Source organism: Paramacrobiotus metropolitanus, unplaced genomic scaffold, assembly GCF_019649055.1.
Source record: "Paramacrobiotus metropolitanus isolate TYO unplaced genomic scaffold, Prichtersi_v1.0 Parri_scaffold0000005, whole genome shotgun sequence".
NCBI classification, from domain to species: domain Eukaryota; kingdom Metazoa; phylum Tardigrada; class Eutardigrada; order Parachela; family Macrobiotidae; genus Paramacrobiotus; species Paramacrobiotus metropolitanus.
The window spans coordinates 403,294-425,729 of record NW_026570225.1 but is presented as its reverse complement, the minus strand read 5'-3'; the positions used below and the strand labels follow the sequence as shown (position 1 = coordinate 425,729).

At 41.0% G+C, this 22,436-nt stretch overlaps 1 protein-coding gene across 2 annotated transcripts; it reads left to right on the top strand.

Moving 5' to 3' along the window:
• The first annotated feature begins 5,255 nt into the window (after positions 1 to 5,255).
• Positions 5,256 to 22,363, top strand: LOC129580876 (1-phosphatidylinositol 4,5-bisphosphate phosphodiesterase epsilon-1-like). 2 transcript variants are annotated; one of them, XM_055471603.1, is made up of 19 exons: positions 5,256 to 5,306; positions 8,006 to 8,211; positions 8,563 to 8,708; positions 11,108 to 11,804; positions 12,883 to 12,990; positions 13,221 to 13,653; positions 15,104 to 15,408; positions 15,507 to 15,719; positions 16,578 to 16,694; positions 16,807 to 16,968; positions 17,645 to 17,744; positions 17,870 to 18,147; positions 18,456 to 18,627; positions 19,429 to 19,523; positions 19,709 to 19,736; positions 19,831 to 19,958; positions 20,592 to 20,750; positions 20,975 to 21,077; positions 21,455 to 22,363. In XM_055471603.1, exons 2-19 carry the CDS (start codon positions 8,044 to 8,046, stop codon positions 21,781 to 21,783), a joined length of 3,741 nt encoding a protein of 1,246 aa, XP_055327578.1. In that variant the 5' UTR covers positions 5,256 to 5,306; positions 8,006 to 8,043; the 3' UTR covers positions 21,784 to 22,363. The 2 variants fall into 2 exon arrangements, with proteins under 2 accessions (XP_055327578.1, XP_055327577.1); XM_055471602.1 differs by lacking the exon at positions 5,256 to 5,306 and adding an exon at positions 6,879 to 7,227.
• Positions 22,364 to 22,436: the final 73 nt, after the last annotated feature.

Below are 22,436 nucleotides of genomic sequence, written 5' to 3'. Positions count from 1 at the left end.
CATTTTAATGCGTATCTTAAAATCATCAAAAATGTGTACGCGCTAAACAAATAATGCGCATAAAAATGATAACACACTTGATTGAGTGGTGGTATTATTTACACACTAAATGGTACGTAAGCACTACGCTTCCTTAAATCTGTTGAAAGAGCCCGAAGGATCAGTTTTACACGACTTCTGAATTTCACGAGGTTTTCGGACAATTTTTACTGATGCTTCAAAGACTGGGATGCATGATTTTGATTTATGTTTTAGTTTAGAATCAAAGACCTTAACATTTTCTAAGCAGAACGGCAGATGGTACTCAAAACATTTCCAAGTTTCGTTCTACAGGAGTTATCGCAAATATAGACTTACACTTTTAAACTACCGTATGATAAACTAACGTATCTTACCATTAAGGATATTGCGGCAGATCGTCAAATACAGAGCTGTTGAAACAGCGCGAAAAGCTAAAGATAACTCGTGTTTTGCATGGGTTATGCAAGGTGTAATTAGGATGTTACAATTTGCGGAATTCTGACTGCCACCTTATTGTGAGCAATTAACGAAGCGTGCAATATCAATTCTGTCATCAGTCATGGTTTTTTTTCCAGTTGTCATCTCCCGTAGCTGTAATCGGGTCGGGAGTTAATAAACCGGAAAAATTCTTGAATAACGGTAACGAATAATTAATCAACGCCAAGTTAGATTTAGCAAGATTCCAGGGAGTAAGAATAGTTTGTCGTGTTGTGTGGAAGTATTCCAAAACGTGCGGTACGTAAATCTTAGATTTAATGAGATGGGAAACGATATGGCTATCACATTACAATATTTTACTATTGAATGTTGATGCTGATTACGGAAACCTGTCAGCTGTCGCTGTAAATAGTTTTGGCAATTCGATTACGAAATTACCATGCTCTTTATACGTAATTCGTCGCCTTGTCCATTCAAATATCAAAAGAAAAGAATGTTGTCATTTTTCTCACTGAATTTTGATATGGAGGAGGCGGTTGTATTTGGAAATCTGGAACGTGCACGTCAAAAGTGAAATTGAAAATTGTGTTCTGCGGGAGTTGAATTACTAGTGCAGTGTGCTTTTTTGATAGATACGCTTGGTCTGGACAAATGTTACATCATTAACTGATACCCGTGCACAAATAACTGAAATATTTCTGAAATGCAGCGTCCGGAAATATTTTATTTTGCACTTCCGTTTTATTTTACTTTAGTCTGTACTTACTTCATTTGCTACTTTCCAATATTATTTGACACGTACGTCTCATTCGTATAGGTATCAAAATATTACGTTTGAAAATTTGTTCGCAATTTGTCATAACCACGTAAGTGTTTTACCGTACGCGTAAACAAACAGGGAACGAAATATTAGATAATTATGATCACTAGAAGTATAAATACCTATACTACAGAGTACTAATGCCGTTTCTCCGAATGGAGAGGCCTTTTGATGTTGTTAAAAAAGTCGAAAACTGAACGTTCAAGTGTTACTGTAATGTAGGTGATGATTCAGCTAGCACAAAAAGTTACTGTACATAAATAGTGACACCAATACACGCATAAAAAGAATCAAAATATTTTTTAGTGTCATGCGTTATAAAGGTTACGGTCAACTTAATGAGCCGGCATGTGTGATCCTACATTAGGTACGTGCGATTGCGGAACCGCCCTTCGACATGGGAAAAGTATGACTTAATCGCCAGACTATTTCTTGCTGACGGATTGAGGATCTTATCGTTATCGTATGTCGAACTAATTTACAGAAAAAGAAACAGGAGCCAGTATGACTGGATTGATGGTAATACATTAGGAACATAACATACCGAGAAGAACAAGTACGGATGCGTAACATGTAGCGCCACCGGCGTGAAATGATCTACATAGATTATGTGGATTTTGGCTAGGCTTGGATGAACACAGATTTCAACACTCCCAAAGTTTTGAAATATATGTACTCCCACGAGAAGCAAGGTGGCCTGCTCTACAAGGGAGCCGAGGCTAATTATACGCCAGATTGGAACAGCTGTTCTAATCTTACGATTATAAGGACGTCTTGTCGTGTACAAGTACTTTGATATATAATAGCGGTTTTATGTTTCATATATCGGGATCACATTTAGTCAAACTCTCATTTCACACTTCTTCGTTCCAGTCCGTTTATCGACTTCCGTATCCATGTTATGAAGTAGCCGATGCCCTTGAGCGTTTGTACAGCTCGCCGTAGCCAAAGATGGTGAGGCGGAAGTCGGAGGTGTTATAAGCGGCCAGAGTGAAGAGGCAGACCGTAGTCTGTGTTACATCTGTTTCAAATCCGAAAAATGATGGTCAATCACCCTATTCTTTTGGGCGAACACGCCTAATATTCTCGAAGAATGCAGAGTAAGTAGCATACAAGTATAGAAGAGTCTCTTTAATTAATTTAAAACTATTAAAAGACAAAATCTTTGATTCCTGTGCGCCACTATCTATTTATCTATTTTTTTTACTATACGTTACTTTTTTTCTATGAGCTAATGTTTTATGGGCCATTATTACTATTATTTTACTGTTTAGCTACTTTTCTGCAACCCGGTTCGCAGTATTTTGAGCTGTGTTTGTGAAATTGCAATCGCTATTTTATTTTGCTAGCTAGCAAAAGCACTATAATAATAAGCCGGTAAATAACTGCGAATCAAAAATACTTGATTACCATAAATGACATAAACAGTTATTTTAACTCAAAAATAGCACTATGGTAATTTTTGTATGTGCATTTCTGTGCCACGTGCTTTTATACACACATGTAATACTTGTACGCGTACAGATTACATTCTCATGCAAAAAAACTGTTTTTTCAAGCGAATGTTATTTTTAGAAATGTTGTCCGCTTATCAGTAGCACATTCGTAACACACTGCATGAGTTAATTGTAAGTGTTCATGAAATATGTAATTAGCTACTGGTAGCCAATGTGTTATTAGGTAAAGCATGCAATTTGTACATGGTGCTTGCAGTAAATTAAAACTGTAACATTTTGAACCGTGATATAAGAAGAGGAAAAAATAGTGACGTGACATTTTGTGGGCACATTTAATGGACACATGGTTTACATAATTTTTGTCGTCCTTGAAATATATGAACCGGGTGGGGATTTTGTAATTCTGTGCAATTTGTCAGTTGAGCGGATTTTGGGTTAAGTGGGTCGTATGTGTCCATTATGATGGGGAAAAATTTAGCTCATAAATCTCGATAAGACGGCGCTAGTGTAAGATACACTTCTGATAGACTGTTTCGGCTTGATTGCTTCTTTTTGGCCCCGACGACAATGACTTTGACACACATCTTCCGGATTATAACGATGATAACAGGAGAGCGGCCCAAGGGCGGAAATCAATGCCGACATGTTATGTGAGTGATGAATTTCCTGCCGATCCAGCGGCGAGATATTATATAGGGAACAGATTGATTCTGCCGCGAAAAGTTAGGTCACTGTCGGTGGTGGAACACAGAAACTAGGTTTACTCCAGCGGCAGTTGGGAAATTCTTTACGTAAGATAATCGTATCCCCATTGCGATGTGATGTGGTAATCGGAAGTCAGGGCAGTTAGCATACAAATCCTGATATCTTACTGATCCAGTGACATAATAAGCATTGTGCCGGCATGCATGGATCTCGAATGGCGGCGAGTGGTACCCACAGAATGCGATAAGCGTAAATTACGTTACTTTTACATTTTGCACATTGCATAAAACTTCATTTAGGGATTAACTTTTTACAACGCTGAAAGCGGCGATTAATGGGAGTAAATCGGCTTTCACTCGGCTGACAGATGAGGGGATAATTTTGTTTGTCCAAAGTGTCCCGTCTTAATACAGTTGTAAAAAAACTAGGTTATTCCGCAATGTCAGTGTGTAATATGTATCGCCGTCCTCTGTTATCATGTTCAGTACGGCACTGGGAATCTGAGAACTGTCCAGGGCATAGTCAGAAATGCCATTGATGACAGGATAACTGTACTTCCCACGCTCTCCTTTTTTAATTGTCCCGCATCGTTTCCGGGACGATTCACTAGCTGTGTCCCTTAATTAAATGCCGAGCAATTATGGTGTCATTTAAGTCCGCTGTTGTCCTTGTCTGGCGTCTTCCGTTCTCTAGACGGCGACGTTTTGCGTACCGGTCACAAGAATGATATTAAAGAAGGAAAACAATTGCGGTAAACTGCGTATCATGTTTTGCATAACAGGATGGCAATTAAGGTTACGTGGTTTCCAATGGGCAATGTCTCCATGTGAAGCTTTGTTCAATTAGGAATTCCGAATTACAAGTGTATAGTGGTATTTCGGGTCGTTTTTTCTTACTGTTGTAAATTGTAACCAAATCCTTATGGTTTTCTGAATCATTTCTTACCACATTGCGTCTACAACAATATGATTAATCAATAACGCTCACAAACGGAAATATACCAAATGTTATTTTTTTACACTGACTGATAAATTCTGTATCGCTGGATCATGGAAATACTGCTTCACTATCATCTACACATCTGTATCTGTACGTCTGTAAATTTTTGTCCGTCTGATGCCTACCGTTTGGCATTTCGTAGTGCCAAACGGTAGGCCGCCAGCAGTCTACCGGCGATTTCCATAATTATTCTAACACACTGTATCTGTACATATGATTATGATAGTACTTATCCAGAATATAAAACTACGAGTACACAAAATATAACGCAATCCCTGCGCGACGCAGTACTTAAAAAACCTCATTAGAAAAACTTAAAATACAAATATTTTATACGAGCAGAGGATGCGAGAGTATTTGATGAGAATGAAATGCTGCATGAGAGTACGTGCACTTTATCCACGCAGACGTCTTACGACGAAAATTAACCACAGAGTCTTTGTACGTACACACTGCTGCTTCTCGATAAAGCTCTGCAGCTCTTATGGTTAGCCGCTTTAAGACGTTGTCTGCAATAGGGGCAGCGCAGTGCAGTTGTTTTTTGTGCCACATCATACAATAAGTGGCATTGTTACGCGTGTATCCCAGATCCCATCCGATGCCGCGCATTGGTGGCATTCACAGTAATTGGGGAATGCGCTGACAGGAGTCGAAATAATTGGTTTACAGATGCGATAATTTGTGGTTTTTTGCTCAGATCGAGGCCCGAATTGATGTAAAAGACAACCGGAGCAAAAAACGCCATCTAATTCTATAGTGGACAATGCCCACAATCCCGCAGTTGATGGGCAGCTTTCATCAGCGCTTACTGCAGTTGGTTGCAGGCGCACGAAGCGATCAAAGAGATGGACGCAATGTACCTCTGGGTGAGTTTTTATGTTGCACTGCGCAATAATTATGTGAAATCAATCTTTTAGCGCCTGCACTTTTGTTATTCTGGTGACTATTGCCTATTAAATAATAACTACATATTTTGCAACTGCATACCTTTAGTAACCCAAATTTTCACTAGATTAAAATTAACGCACATTTAAATCTGTACATGTTTTTAGCACAAAAATAATACCTATCTGAAAATATTTAAAATAAATTTTAATTGGTATACTATCAGATAACTGATAAGCAAGCCTCAGCTTGCAAGTTCTTTGTAACCATTATTCATATTGATATGTTATCAATATAGAAGTATAGATATATCAATATACTGTATATATATATTGTAAGTATTTATAAAATTTTTAAACAGTAATACTACATTTAAAGTTGAGCAGCGAGGCAAGAAACGTCAAACTTACAACAGCAGGTTAAGCGTGAGCGTGACAGATCTGTATTATTCTACCTTGCTTCCCCTTTTGATTTATGTACATAGTTAGTGAACCTCTAGTTAAATGTGCCTGATTTCATAAGGTCATGGGTGGTGTTAAAAACTGACAGGAGGCTGATAGTACGAGTATAATTATGCAGGATAGTGACGGGTACCATTGCAGAATTTTAGTTTTGTTCCAGTAGTTACTAGTTAGTAATGAAAAGTTTAAGTTATAACCATCGTCACGGTCAGATTCGTGCTTAAATAGACGGACAAAAATGTGGCGTGCTTATGAAAATCTGCTCGTGCACGTAAAAAAATAAAAATATACGTGGTCTTATACAGAGTCTGTTATCGGTCGACGTATTCTCCTGAACTGCAGATTAGCAGTTGCATTGTAAGTACATAATAATTATAACATGAGTACACATTATAACACGACGAATATCTAAGCGGCTGGAAGATTTACTGTATTGTAAAATATTATATCGATGCCGAAACCGAATACGATGTCGATATTATTACCGAAGAGTATTAGTTATTAGCAATAATAACTTAATAATTTGTTTGTAATAACGCTTGAAGGAGCCGCACTTTTTCGGTTCTATTACTTATAACGACGAAGTAACAAATGAATAAAATTATTGGTTAATATGCAGGTACAATATGTAAAATAACTGTCGTAGTTACTTAATCAATACCTGAAATAAAGTATTGTGCGATATTAACAGGAAAGAACAGTGGCACTACCAATAGTGTGTAAAAGCTTGAATTTCTTCCGCATAACATCAGCTGATCTTTACTTGGAGTTTGTCTCGAAAGTTAATATGAACACCAGTTGAAAAATTGGGGTGGGTAACGGTTCTCCGTATCGAGTGGCTATCGTTAATTATACAACCTGTTTATTCATGTATGAATACCAGGATTCGTAGTAACTACATCATACATGCGTATGGTATCACCAGTGTTGCTACGTATCCCAGTATCCTGACTAACGTAAGGCATCCACTGCAACACCAGTGATCATAGGCACAGCGCCGATCGCAACGTCTTCCTAATTCCCACGCCGTTTCCGGCGACACACGTACGGTCATACAGTGCCATAGGCGCGATGAGTGCAGAGCCGTCGCTTGTATGATTATACGTCGGCGTTTCCGCGCACTCTTCTTTGCTGATGGTGATCCCAGAAGCCAATAAGTTAAATAGGAAGTTGCTTGATTAGCGAGATGGCGGGATCCAAAACAAGCCGGTGGTGATGAGGACTACATATTTAATTCGTCTTCATGGCCACATTCGGGTGTCAGAATAACCATTTATATTTGACCTATGGCCCTCCCGTATTGTCGATGGCCGTTTAACTTTGCTCCGTGGATTATTTGATATGACGTAACAAATGCTGTGTTGGTTTTCTTGACGGGATGGCAATGATCTGATCCTACATGTATAATCGTGTTTCGGATAAGTGACTAAAAATCTTGCAGGTGAGGTAACCTTTGGCTAACAAAGTTGTTTCCTCACGGTCAGTGAGACAATGTCGTAGACTCGCTGGGCGATTTCTGCTTTAAGATCCGGTGTTATAGTAATTTGATTGTAATTTTGCTGGAAGATACTGTTTCATTTTTTCATTTATACATGTCTTAATTGCCACTGAATACTTTATGATTAAATTATTATTTTATATACTATATACAGTAGTTAACCTTTTTATACATTTACTCTGTAGCTGTCATAAATTTTGTCTTTCTGGGGCAATAGACAAAAGTGTTTGTGCAGTATGTAACACGAAGCCGTACATTTGGGTTTAACGCATAATGACACAACCCAGCACAGGAAGTGTCAAAGATTAATCAAAAAAATTGCTTTTTCTGTTTTTAACTAAATGTCCAACTATCGTCTTGCAGTTAAGGCATAAGTACCAAAAATGATACATTACTCAGCCATGATGAATGGACATGTTAATTCTCCATGTAAATGGTAATAAAAAACATGCCGGCTCTCCCGGCATCTGCCTAGCTGCTGACCAACTTTACCATTTCCGTTTCCACAGTATGCATGCATATAATATTTCTTCCTTCGCTTGTAAGTAAATTGACAGATTGGCCTACATTCGTCTAGTGTCATATCACACTTATATTGATTTTGCGGTCATGGCATTTCTTTGTACATTTCCCCAGTTACATATGCGATTATATATTGTAGTATAATTTTAGCTAGGGTAAAAATGACTTGCACGAGTACACATCTTCCCTGTCGCTGCAGGTCAGTCCGGTGTTTGCTTCGCAGAACAACGCGAACCAATGGAAAATCCTAAATCCTCCCGACCGGGACAGTCATCGCTCTCCAGCAGCTTCCGGGCTGCTAATTGGCCCAGGTCCCAATTAGATAGGTGGATTACGACTTTTCCCGAGGAGATTGCACTGAAAATTCATAAGGCAAAGACAGAGGGCGAGAATGTCAAGATAAAGGTGAACAAAATATCATTAGAATAATTACACTTAGTCGGAGTAGGATAGCCTTAGTACGGATATGGTAGAGATGCTACAGAAAGATGAGCACTGCACTATTGATAACCGAAGTTATTCATACTCTATAATGCCAATATAGGTAAATATCGCATCGTATTTCATATAAAGTCACGTTTTGCTGTCGATTGCTGTCTGTACTCTCTAAACTTTCATATACCTAATTATTTTACAAACAATTCGCTGTTTTTCCAAAAAAAATTCGGAGTAACACATAATGTTGCTAAACCATAAAGAATTTTTGAATAAGTGTATATATGCAAACAATTGCAGTTTTATCTGATTGATTTTCAGCTTCCAAAGTGGACTGCGCAAGTCATACTACAGCAAACCAGCCATGCTGACCGCAAAAAAACATTAGCGGCTCTGCTCCGTTTAGTGGATGCTTTGCGGTCCAATTACGATGTGGATGAAGCGGATAGTCTTGTAAAAGGACTTGAGTAAGCACTGCTGTAATGTTGCTTAGCGCATAATAAAAAATTATTCACACAGCCGGATAGCGAGCGCAAACTATGTGCACTTTCCCTTATAATTATGATAACGGACGATCCACTTCACACAAATGTGGTACCATATTACAGGCTTATGTAGTTCAGCGGGTAATTACATCGGGGATAGGATGTCCATACCGTAATGTTCACGGTCAGACATGGGGCGGGGTAATTCAAGGGAATTTACATCGCCCAAATTAAAGTGAATTGTCTCTCCCGAAACGTCGTTAATCTTCCCAACCGGCGACATGTTCTTATTGTTGGTATAATGTAAGCGCACTAACTTGCATGAGTGTTAACAAATTTTGAAACGTTATTGTTTATTTACGTGTTCAAACCCTATAAATAACGAAAAATAAATTCTGTTTACGTGATATATACATTGTAGCTTTTGCTTATCAAGAAAGCAGTCTTAATGGAGTCAGCAAAGATGAAATAGAAAGCCGCGAGCTACGCACTAATAATTTGTGGTGATGTTACGTCTTCCTGAACAAATGAATATGCTTTACTGCACCTTATCAAAATACGCAAATGAGGGAAAAACAGAATAGCACAATTTTCAGTAGCTGCAATGGCGCACGTAAGGAAGCATTTCCGGCACATGGCGTCGGCAGCCGCTAATCGATGCAGTCTGTAACCGGTAGTGTGCGCCCATTAACAAGCCAGTGCCGGCTTTTCCATGGGGACAACTGCTGCGGTGGCGCATCTTCCAAATATATGTATATAAACGATTTTTTAAGAACTGATTACAGCATCATCTATAGCCTATGATTGGCGTTTTATGAACAGGTTTTATAACACTTTGGTTTTGGGGATTATCGTTTTACTACGCTTCCTTGGGGGCAAATTGAAAGGAAACCAACGCTTGGTTAGACTGTTACACAAGTGCTGAAAATACAGTCTACTCTCTACGTCCCCGGTTGGGGCTTTTTTTCCGGCCAGCATCTGGCTGTGCTGGAATACAGCAGTGACTACTGACGCATAAACTTATGCGATTTTTATGCTTGACATACGGGGGAATTTACTGGTAATTTGAGAGGATAGTTGAGGGTCAGAAAATTAGTGCTGTTAGGCAGGGGCGTCACAGGTTCGGCAAAAGGGGGGTGTCAAATTTTGACAGGGGGGCAAAATTTGACGGGGGGCAATCGGTTTTGAAAAACATACTCTGTCTGCTCTCTTCAGTATTACTCTGTCTGTTCTCTTCTAAATTTTGACGGGGGGCAATCGGTTTTGAAAAACAGGGGGAGTCAAACTCCGAAAAATTGCCGGTTGACACCCCCTCTATGACGCCCCTGCTGTTAGGTAACCAGTTTATGCTGTTCTGCGCTGCGCATTTGTATATGTACTGTACTGTATATACATACAGAACACCCAGATGATGGAATGTCCCTGGGAAGAGCGCTTGAATGTGCTCATATCAAAGCACAACATTTTTGACAGAAAAACGATGATTGGCTTGCTTGCTAAGCAAAGTCGAAAGGAAGATGTTATGAAAAATTAATTCCAGACAGTTTCACTCGAAAATTTATGTTTGATAATTTACGGTATAGGTATAAAATAAATTAAACAATATAATTCGTGAACTTACCTTTTTTCTGAAAGTGAACTGACTGAAAGTCTTTTTTACCTGCTAAATGCGTACTTGCCTATGAAGTTTGTATTACACATACTTGCTTAATGGTTCAGTTACTAGCATGCAAATATTTGTTATAATTATATTTTTACCGGCAGACATATCGGTTGCTGATTATTCGCATAAGCGTATGTATCTGTCACACTCTTGTACTGTACATATACAGAGTACTAGTAATAACACACTTGAAGTTGATCAATGGGGTGGCACACGTGAACAAAAGCCAAACACGAAAAACACTCCAGAATCCATAACAGCCCAGTTCACACTTTACAGCTGCAACAATATCCTAGCGTTAGCGCGCCTACATGTACATGTACTGTACAACTCATGACCGGATATATTATCATATACACACACAAACAATTAGCCAAAGTGTTTATGTATGTTTCTTTTTTTCGGAGCCATTCCTAGAATGTCAACACTGAGTTGACCTTTGGGATATTATTGTAAATCAGCCGCGCATGCGTTGTTGAAATTTTTTCGATGGGTTGGGGAAGACCAGAAAGAGAGACCAGAGAGAAGGCGAGTTAACCTTGGGATGCGGATGTGTCGCTTTAATAAGCACCGGGTCGGGTTATAATCCGCTTGTTTACATAAGCGAGTTATTCAACAGTTCAATGCAGAAGGGATATAGGGTTTCATAAATCATTCCCTCCATGGGATGATACACTGATGAATGATAATGTGATATATTTGGAATCCCCTTTTGCAGAGCGGATGATCTCAAGCCGGTATGGTTATCCTTATCTGGACTGGCAGTGCCGCCCCAGCTCGGAGCCGCCTCGGATTCCGACGTTGAGGAGGACGTTCATGCCGGCACACCCACCCCTCCCCCCGCGCCGGCCTGGACGCGCATCGGCGTCACGTGCTACATCCGACGGGACCAGTTGACCCATCCGACACCGTATAAACTGTACATCGACGATGATAATCTGACCCTGGTGTGGATAGAAGCCGGCTGGTGGACATCCAATGGCAGCGGCAACAGCCTTACCACGGTGCAGTCGCTGAAACGCCGGCCACAACCACTGCTACGTCCAGGGGAGCCGCCCGTGAGCGGCGGTGTCAGTGCCGGTAATGGATCACTGGACATAACGCTGATCAAGGAGCTGTTCGTGCAGCGAAGTGGCGCCGGCGGCGGTGGTGGTTGTCTGTTGGAGGGGTTTCAAGTGGATGATCTAGTGGTGTTAGTGGTGATCTACGGCGGCTGTTTGTTAGCCGACAATAAGGCTCTGACACTGGTCCTCAGCCGGCAGTGTGCCGATGTCTTTCTTAATCAACTCCAGGATGCTGTGCGTATGGCGCGGATGGATCGCAAGAGTACGTGGTTACGCAAGACATACTTTCAGCTGCAGCAGGCTAATGAGTTTAGCCGGGAAAATGGACCGAATATTGCCGCAACGATTCGGGTGAGTTTGGATGAAAAATGCTAGGGAGAAACAAAAATAAAAATCGTTGTACTAGTAAATCGTAGCGTTGAGCGATGCAGGCTGCATGCGCGTTCGATCTGTAACACTGTGATCACCTGGGTAAAATTTTCCGTGCATTAGATGTGGAACCGTGTACGCTTGGAATAAATTTCTGCCGATTTTACTGAGATAAAGTTGTGTGAATTTAATTAATCGCTACGAAGAATCCACGATAGTTTCTCGAATTGTGCATCATGTATATTTATGTATCGTGTGTACAGAGAATGCGTTTAATATAGGCGTATAAGAGCCAAGGTAATGGAGTATATGTTCATTATTCATATACTCATTTATTTCGCGATTTTTATGGGAAATCAAAAGATCTTAATATGTAATATTAAATAGCCAGCTTGTCAGTTAATCGGAACGTACTTTTCTGTAAGGATAGACTTATCTTATTAATCTTTAATGCTCGCACGCCACCCACCCAGTGGTTCTCCTTTCCTGCCTTCGGGGAATCTTCATGGCGGTCTCCGCATTTTGCCGTAAAAGGTCTGCACCAATCATTCATCGGCACAGCAGCTGGTAAATCTGGATAAATTTGCTCGGTCTTTTGTGGGAATTGAAAATCCTGCAAAATGCCGGCTCTGTGCTCCATGGGTGGGCAATCACGCCCGGCCCGTTACATCACCTTGACAATTTTGTCCTTGACATTTAGTGGGATAGCAGCATGACACATGGATGGGGCCCATTCTTGTGAAACAAGTGTCATCTTACACCTTATTTGTACTCAAATGCGCAGCACCAAATCAATAGCACCCTATAGCTAAGATTAGGCGCTGCTTACGCAAGTCGAATGCTAAATAATGCACTGCATTTCCGTTGCTTTTCGGCTGTAGTGTGGAAATTCTAATATTGCCGCGTTTGTTCTGGAGCGTTTTATGTCTATATAAATATGCAATTCTGAAGATCTAAGACTATAAATAGCTGAGAGTTGAGAAGCGTCCTTTTGAATTGCTACGGTGAAATTTATACATTTTCCAAAGGTTGTGTAGTAAGGTTCTGATTGCTTTTATAGGCACTTGGCGGGAAAGATTTGTCTGCGGGTGCCAGTGTGAACAGGACAGCCACAGCTGTCGCTAATGCTGCCTTATCATGCACGCGACTGGGCTCAGTCGCAGTCGAGGTATGTCGCAAATCTGGCACCATAATAATTATTAATATTAGTACTCGTACATAAGAAACATGGACAAATGCATACTTCTGCTGGTAGTAAAAAAATTATGCGATTGGTGAGAATGACATAATTAACCAAAATGTGAACAAATTATGACCAGCTTCTCTTATTGTTCATACAGCTGCTTAATACGGCACTCGTAAAATGTATAATACGACGTTTTTCATAAAAAATTGTAGGTGCATGGATCGTCAGCGTCGATTTCGCCCATTCCTCTACGACGCGTCAGTACACCGACCCGAGCATTACGGGAGAAAGATGCCTCGAGTGGATCACTGACACTCTCTCCCGCGCTGCAGCCGACGACGATGGGCAATCGGAACAAGAATCGCCGGCAAAGTGAGCCCAATCTGCAGCATATGCACACGCTGCTGCGGTGCAGCGCACTCAAGCCGCCTTGCGCACCGGAAATGGATCTTCTTCTGCGTCGCGTGAGCACCAGTCAGGGCTTTGCCGACATGGCGGAAACGCTGCACGGATTGGACTTTTTTGAATTTGGCGAATTATGCGAAACATTCTTCACACAATCCCGTAAAGATCTGCGCGAGATCTTCTGCCGATTAATGAACACCGACCCACCCAGCGCGTGCTGGCCGCTTCCGCTCAAGCAACGTGAGTACTGGCTTTTTCTACTATGTAGCTAGAACTCAATATTCGTGATGCAAAAAAAGGAGAAATCTCAATATCCGCTACAAAATCCGGATAGGCTGCAGAAATACGCTGGAAAGCATTTTTACTTTCAAGCATTAATTACTGGAGTTGTATTTATCATTCCACAGATGTGGCAGTCTGTTATTTCAGCGCCTCTGTTGTACACTTTGGTAACTCAAGCAAAAATTGATTTTCATAGCAAAAGTATTGTCAAAGGAACAGCAGCTGTTCCGAGCCATTTAGAAAAGTCGAAGAAAATCCTTGAAAATTGAATACATTACTGGAACTGCGGATGCGATATTCGGGAAATGTAAATTCGGAAAATGGTTCAATACGCTGCATCAATAGATAGAAGCAGACGAATTCTGTAAATAATTAAGCTCATCGTTTTTGTGCGGACAGTAATAACAGTAGGTGTGCCCTGACCTGACAACATTTCCGTGCAGCTCAGCAAAAAGTTTCCCATTTACAGATGCGATTATGGTACTTTGCTGGTAAATAATTAAGTGGAATTTCATTTAACACTGAAGCGGATATTTGAACGCATTCCGAGTGGGAACAAAGTATGCGTGCCGTGTTTTTCTAGACCCGGCATTCCGATTAGACTCATAAAACGATGGGAAAGCATCCATCTGATTTATGATCCGTCACCGTGTCCCTCACAGTGCGGCCGTTTATTGAATGCCATTTTTCAAGTTCATCCCGCAGTTTAGCGCATAATAACGCCGGGTTAAAGAACCGATGCCGGCCACTTAAATCAAATTCCTGCAACTGCCGGACTGTTTTTCACCGTTCGACATGGAAACGCGCCGTTCAAAGCAGTGGTCAGGGTCAAGATCGCTTGAATTACTGCAGTTTGGAGTCGTTCGATGCAAACAGAAACCCAATATATTGCGTAACTTTCCATAAATTAGATAAATCGCACACAATACAACAGCTGCCCTAGCATCTTTATGACAGTATGGTACGATCTGCGTTATTCGGAGCGCCGGCAAAATTAATATTCCGAGCTGATTGTATTCTGGTATAAAGAATTATTTTCTTTCTCTGTTTCTGCCACGTAAATATTAATGGAACACAGAATATATTACCAAACTTTATTACCTGAAAGTGTTTTCATGCGAGCAATCACTTAAGCATGTTATAATATAGGTATGTTCACTGGATCCTACAAAGGTCATGAAAAATTGTATAAATTAAAGATGAAATTGCAAGTGTATAATAATTATATTATATCATGCAACAGCACATACGGTATGGCAAGAAACTTGAAAAAGGGATGTTGGTTTATCTTGTTGCTGTAGAAAGTTGAGAAAGCTTTTTCATTACTATGTACGGAATTTTACTGTAAATGAAGGGTGTACATGTACGTGTACATGTAATTTTGTATTTTAATAACATTTGATAATAGGCAACGCACCCGCGGACACACAACAGATCTTTGATGCCGTCTGCGCCGCCAGTGTCCTGTACAATTCCGCCGGTGTGGAACCACCGCGCCGGCGCACCGCCTTAGACGTCAATAAACTGTGCGAATTTTTCCGTGAACACCAAGACATCCCGCTCAGCAATCAGGAAGTGGAGGATCTCATCGACAAATACGAAAGTGATCAACACCTGCGTGATGCCCGCCAAATGTCATTTGCCACGTTCGCCAAGATGATCCGCGACGACGGCATGTTCATGATTGATGAGGAACTGCCGTGCAGCGATAAGGTCGGTACTCTGCACACATGCGTGCTGACACTTTCCCCCCAATGCATGCTTATTACGGGGTGTTTAATTGTCGTGGCTGAATTCTTCGTGTGGATTAGGACATGCACTGGCCCTTTAATGAGTACATCATTGCCTCCTCGCACAATACGTATCTGACAGGACATCAGCTCAAAGGGGACTCTTCCGCCTATAATTACTCACAGGCGCTGCTGAAGGGGTTCCGCTGTGTGGAGTTGGATTGCTGGGATGGAGAGGGAGGACTGCCGGTGGTTTACCATGGCCGCACGCTGACGACCAAAGTTCCACTTAAGGTTAGTGTTATCGTTGCAAGATACCGGAAAATTAAATTTCATGATACAGTTGCCAATCGGTGTTTGTTTTTTTCTTGCGCTTTAAAAATTATATTTTAAAATAACCTTTTGCATGTGACTCTCTGCTTGCTTGCGCATGGATAACATACACTTCGAAACCGCGTAAATAGCTGATTTAAGTTTGCATAAAAGATCTCGCGATAGGTGCTATGCTGTTACTGTAATTGTGCAGGTAGACTGTCAAATGCGCAACACTCGAAGCTAATTCATTGCTTGAAGCTCTAAGCTTGAAGCTGCGCACATTTCCATTCAGTTATATTATTAATTAGCTTTATAATAGCATTTCTGCAATACTTCATAAATAATTCTTTGTCACTATAACTGCTAGTGAGTAAAAGATTGATCTATCTCGCTCTGCGAAAACACAATTATGCTGAAATGCACTTATGATTGGACACATATGCAATAATTATTGATCACACTAGTTATCTGTACCGCTAGCGCTTTGTAAAACAGTCCCTTCCATCTTCCTGTTGATGTGCTCGTAGCCAATTCAAACCGAATAAGTCATGATTATTTTTCGAAAATAAAAAGGTGTTATATAAGTAGCCAGTTAAGTTGTCGGCGCTTGTCGCGGTATTTATTGACTTTAAGAAAGATACAAGACTATGCTTTTAACACCAAGTATGTACACTAGTGTTGTGAACACAGTAGTGCTTGACATGCTAAGAATCTCTTACATAAAGGCAATGTTTAACAGTGATCTTGCCGATTGTGGTGTTGTATGTGTTTACTTGGTTATAGGGCACACATGTATACAAAGTGATAACCATTAACTGTCATTTTATCATCCTTCAGAAAATCGTGGAAGAAATCAACCGGACAGCTTTCGTAACGTCCGATTATCCTGTAATCCTATCGATTGAGAATCACTGCTCCCTGGTACAGCAGCGTAAAGTGGCTGAGATTTTCGAAGTACGTATGTTACTGTATTTACATCCGTAGTACGGTGCAACACCGGCGCGGCAGTAATTGAATGGACTCATGTCCGGTGCCGTAATCACTGCTGACACATACGCCATTGCAGGAAATCTTCGCGGATAAGTTATTCCGAAATTATCTACCCGACAAGACCTACTTCCCCACTTCGGACTGCCCGTTTCCATCTCCGGCACAGCTTAAACATAAAATCCTCATCAAATGCAAAAAATTGGTTCAAGATGAACTGAATTGCCGGGAGTTTCCTGTGGTTAGTATAAAAGGCATTAAGCCGACAATAATGCGACAGCATGTGGGCCAACATTTCAAACAAAGCAGGAATCAATGCAATTTATTCATCAGGCCTCGACATTTCTTTATGCAGTGCATCAGCAAAATTATTGTCAATTAAACTGAATGATTTAGATACTGAAATTAACTTAACCCGTTTGTGTAGTTCGTGTTCACTGGGTGCTTTTAATTAATTTGCTTAATTTCTTCCAGTGGCATATTAGGTTATTTACTTATAGCTATAAAGCAAATAAACAAGGTAAACTGATATGAAATTACTCAAAAATCGCAACAACTATTTTAGACTCTGAATCACCAGTGGCAAACATGAACCATTTGTGCCATAGTAGTGCACGAAATTTTTTATATTTATGCAAGCACTTTGTGACTTTTTTAAACACCGATCTTCACGAATGCTGCACTATATATTACTGCAACACTTTGATTTGAATTCGGAAACATGCATGGCAGTCTTCGGTTTTTTGAGTCAAGAAGTAACGACTCAGATTCACGGAAAAATTTTTCATACATGTGTGGATAAAAGTAAGCGGAGACAATTGCCTGATTTGCTAAATCGGAAAGTGTCACAACTGCAGCTACGGTCAGGAATTCCGTAATTACTTTGTCAGATTGCATACACAATGTTTTTTCTTCAGAGCCGGCAGTCATCCATGAGTGACGAATCAGGCCTTTCCGGCGAAGTGGGCTACACGGCGCTGGATGATGACCTAGAAAACTGGGGAGTCAGCGGAGATGGTAATACTGCTATATTGTATATTATTTGCCGCAGTGTATTCTTTACAAGGCCCGGATATTGATGATCCGATCAGAGCGCGACTAATGTCCTGTCTCCCATCATTCCCTATGTTCTGATGATATAGAGCTGGACGAATACCCCGGCGGTGATTGCGCATTGGGCGCCGAGCTGGAGGCCGGCCAGGCGCCGTCGCCCGTCATGACCCGGCACATGTGTGTCCGCCGGCTGAGTGAATGCACCGGCGACTACAGCGGCGCGGAGATGGAGAGCTTTGATTCGGGTGTCTGCGACATATCCAGTCCGGTGTCGGCGGAGTACGCGCGGGGCCGCTTTCCGCTGGCGGTCAGCGGGAAACTCTCCAGCAGTACGGTGGGCAGCTACCATCGGAAAAGCCGGAAACAGGTGAAAATCAAAGAACGAATTGATTTACAAAATTTTTTAAATTAAAAACATGTCAAGGAAGTATTTATGGTAGTAATTTTCTGACCGGTTGAGCAGTGTTTAATATTGAAAGGGCGAAGAACTCAGTAACAATAAACGGAAATAATTTAGCACATCAAAATTAGGAATGTCTTTTTTGAGCCCAATATGCGACTATTGAATTTAAAGCAGCAAGCTTTGTTGGCTTTGTTTTGCAGTCTAAGCAGATAGTGGTAACAGATACCTAACAGACATGCACAGTCTTGTCGTATTATTTTTGTTAACTGCAGGTGGATAAATTTACGTTGGCCGTGGAACTGTCCAATCTGGTCACGTACTTCCAAGCGGTGAAGTTCCAGCCCAAACTGGAATACCATTTACCCGGGAAATTCCATGTGGTGTCCATGAATGAGCTGGCCGCCCGGAAACTGGCCAAGAAGGCCCCGGAGGCGTTCAAATCATATCCTTTTTCTTACGACCACAAACATTTAGAGCAGGTTACAGTGCCATCTATCAAGAAATTAGGGTTTGTAGTTTATCCAGTCAGTACACAAGATTGGACTAGATTTCCCTGTTCCCGAAAAAAATTAGTACACCCACTGTCGTAATTTGACGGACATTTTGATAGTGTAATTCGACCACAATATCGAGGTTTATAGGCAATAATTTAACTGATGAGATAATGACAGTAAGTAACTGTTTTTCGCAGCCGCAGCGCTTAGTGATTTAGAAAAACACTGTGATTAGGGAATCCAGTAGCGTAGTTCGTCAATTGTACCATTAGCACATGTACAAGGTGCGGCAAGTTTGACCATGTATAGATAGAGCATTGTTGTAGTTAATTGCCGGTGTATTTTAAAGTGTTTCCTACACAGTGGTTACTGTAGTACAATAATTATGCAAAATTGCAAATCATTCATAATAAAATTAGTAATGGAGCGAAAATTTTGTCAACAGTCAAAATATTGCGCAAAACATTTTGCTAAAGGTTTGAAATGTTCTGAAGTGACTCACATATGAAGTATATTTCTATCGTACAAAGAAAGTACTGTTAGGAAATTGGTGATTGTATAACGGGTTTGACATCATTTCCCTGAATTGTTCATGACCGTGAAAATATGTAAATCGAATTCGTATCTATTATCGGAATACCCAATGGCATTGACCCTGCTCTGTCAGATCGCGATGCTACTGCGCTGATCATGTTACAAATGCGGTTTCCTTAACGCTTGACCGGCTCGTCGTTTTAGCCGGTGATTACATTGGTAGCATCATCCATAATCCGCGTTTACCCGGCAGCCACGCGTATCGATTCCAGTAATTTCAATCCAATCTCAGCCTGGATCCTCGGCGTGCAGGTACACAGCAGAGTAAATGAGACGTTAACAGAAACAGCACATACAATAGACAGCCTATCTAACAACATTTTGTAACGACAGTGTATTCATAGGCCGCATGAACCTCATTGTTAAGTTAAGCGCACAATTATTTCTGGCCCATCATTCCACTCCACTAGACCAAATTGTTTTTTTTATTTATACAGATGTCGGCGCTTAACTGTCAGACTTCCGGTAAGTGGTAACACATATACACATTACCGTTTGCCGGCAAAAATGGGAATGAATTGACCTGGTTTCTGCTTTTCCGGCACTGTCCATGGCGCAGATGTTGGCATGCAGATCAATAACGCACTCTTTGCCACAACCGGTGGCTGTGGTTACGTTCGCCGGCCGGGCTTTATCCTCGGTAAACAGGAGATGGCCGAGCGGAAGCCGGTGGAATGCCAGATTACGGTAAACTACTTAACTGTGGTCGGGGCGCGCGGCCCGACAATTATCACTTGATCAGCATAAATGCCTTAATGTCCTTGTTTATCCATGGGGCTTTTAAGCGGCCCTCTTATTCCGTAAATGTACGATAATTGCACACTTAATGATAATCAATACCTGTCAGACTAAAAAGCCGGTAATAATCGGGAAGGTTAAAGTGGTATTGCCGAGCATAATTGCATCCCATTGCCATTAAAATGCAGCACGGTATTACACATTATTAGATAAATGCATTATTTAATTTGTGGCACATGTCTTTTGTCTCTTTGGGGATTTTGCTGCAAAGGTCACTTAAACGGAACTCTCGACAAACAAACTATGAAAGTTCAAACTATGAAAGTTTAGTGCTCTATGCATATAATTCCAAAGCTCCTTTCCATAATATACTAACCTGACATGGTATATTTTAATTAACTGCATTGTTCATGATAATTTCAACTTTCAAGTAGGATTAATAATGCGTACATTAAGTACTGCATATGCTACAATAAAATGAAAACTTTTAACGCCAATTCATTAATATAACTGAGACCCAAAATTTAGTATATTTAAAAAAAAGATGGTTGTAAGATTTTCTTAATTGTTTACACTTATTAGGTTGTTTCCGGTCAGTACGTATTAGGTGACCTGATGAGCGGAAGTCCTGCCGTGGAACTGGAAGTGTACGATGGATGCGCCGAGCCACGACGGCATAAAATCAAATGTGTTTTGAAGAATTCCGTTAATCCTATTTTTATGCACAGCCTAAGCGTTGAGGTATGGAAGAGAGCAGTTCAGCTCAAAAATAATACACAAAGTAATTACGGTCGCTGTGGAATTAACCCGGCCCGTGTAATGCAGCGTGTGTCGGTATTTTCCCTAAAGTTATACCGTAAATACAGAGACTTTACGTCTTCTATTACGCATGCGGTTTCACGAGGTCAGTCAACAGCAGATAAAAATTAATACTTTGATGCTCTATGCCTGTATTCATTTTGCAGATCGTTAATCCGGAATTGGCGTTTTTGCGTTTCCTCGTCAGCGATGCCAGCACAAATCAGCTGGTCTGCCAACGTACTTTGCATTTTTCCCTATTCAAAACAGGTTCGTCCTATTCCGCTTTTTTATCAGCTCACCGGAAATCGCTTCCGCTTTTCGGTCTTGCGTCGCAGAGTCATTGACTTCCTACATTTTACCACATGTCGAAGCCGCGAACGTCAACGCAATCAATCCTTGTAGCATAGTATTGTATTACAACCGAATGTTGCACTTTTGAAAATAACCTGTCTCCGAAAAACGCATGATTAACAGTCGTTACTGGTTACAGCAGTGTTTGCTCAGAGTACTTGCATTTGTAAACGATACAATTATTGGCAGAAATCATAAAAATGGCTCGATTTTGATGAAATTGTTCAGTATATATACAATGTACAAAGTACGCATTTTACGTTACTAGTGCAGTTAAGTCTCTGTTTTTTCAGGGTATCGCCATGTGGCACTCCACGATTTGACTGACGATATTTTGCCTTTATCGAAGCTGTTCCTACACAGTAGCTACCGCTGCAAGGAACCGGCAACGGCCTGTTCCCGTCGCGAATCCATCGAGCCGATCCAGGAGGTGGACGTGGAGGAGGACAGTTCACACGCCGCCTATTCGGTGTACAGTCGTACAATGAAGGAGAAATCCTCGGTCGTGCAGCGCCTGTCCATGCGCTTTCAGCGTTTTGCCGGCTTTGTTGAACTGCACCGCTCATCCAAGACGGAAACCACGAAGCGCACTTATGTCGCACAGTTCCATAAGAATACGTGAAACTCTGTGCGTGGAAAAGGAAAGGGGTGATTATGGATGTGCCATGAAAAACGAATGTTGCCTGACAAGGAACTGTATCATTGTAAAGACGTAAAATATCCTGCTGTAGCAGTGCACCCGGTATTACATTAATAATAGTGGATCTCACGTGGAAAACCGGCTTCCCCTAAAATTCTTTGGATATATCTGCAATACTGCCCCCGCTTTCTGTGTTGGCTTGCACTATTTTTTTGCATTTTATTTGCGCATGGTTGCAGTTGACGACTTTTTTTTGACAAGACGTTTTGGTTTTTAGTTGTTCCGCTTTCAGAAACTGTAGGGACAGTACAGTATTTCCGGCTGGTAGCGCTTGACCGGCTTTTTCGCTTTCTAGTCGATTGCGATATGATCACGGATTAATTAGGCTTATTTTCGCGCTGATAGCTAGTTTTGTAGCAGCATGCTGAATTATCTGGGCATTATTGTTTAATACGCGTAGTATGCATTATCGGAAATTGTTCTTACTCCTAAACAAAACCCAATTGTAAAACGACTATTTTATTGATCAGACCGGAAAATGCGGAAATCAATAAAAAGATGGTGCGAGTGTGCTTCTTGCGTGCGAGTTTTGCGCGTTTTGGGAGTGAACTAAACAGCAGTCAAAAATCGCGGTT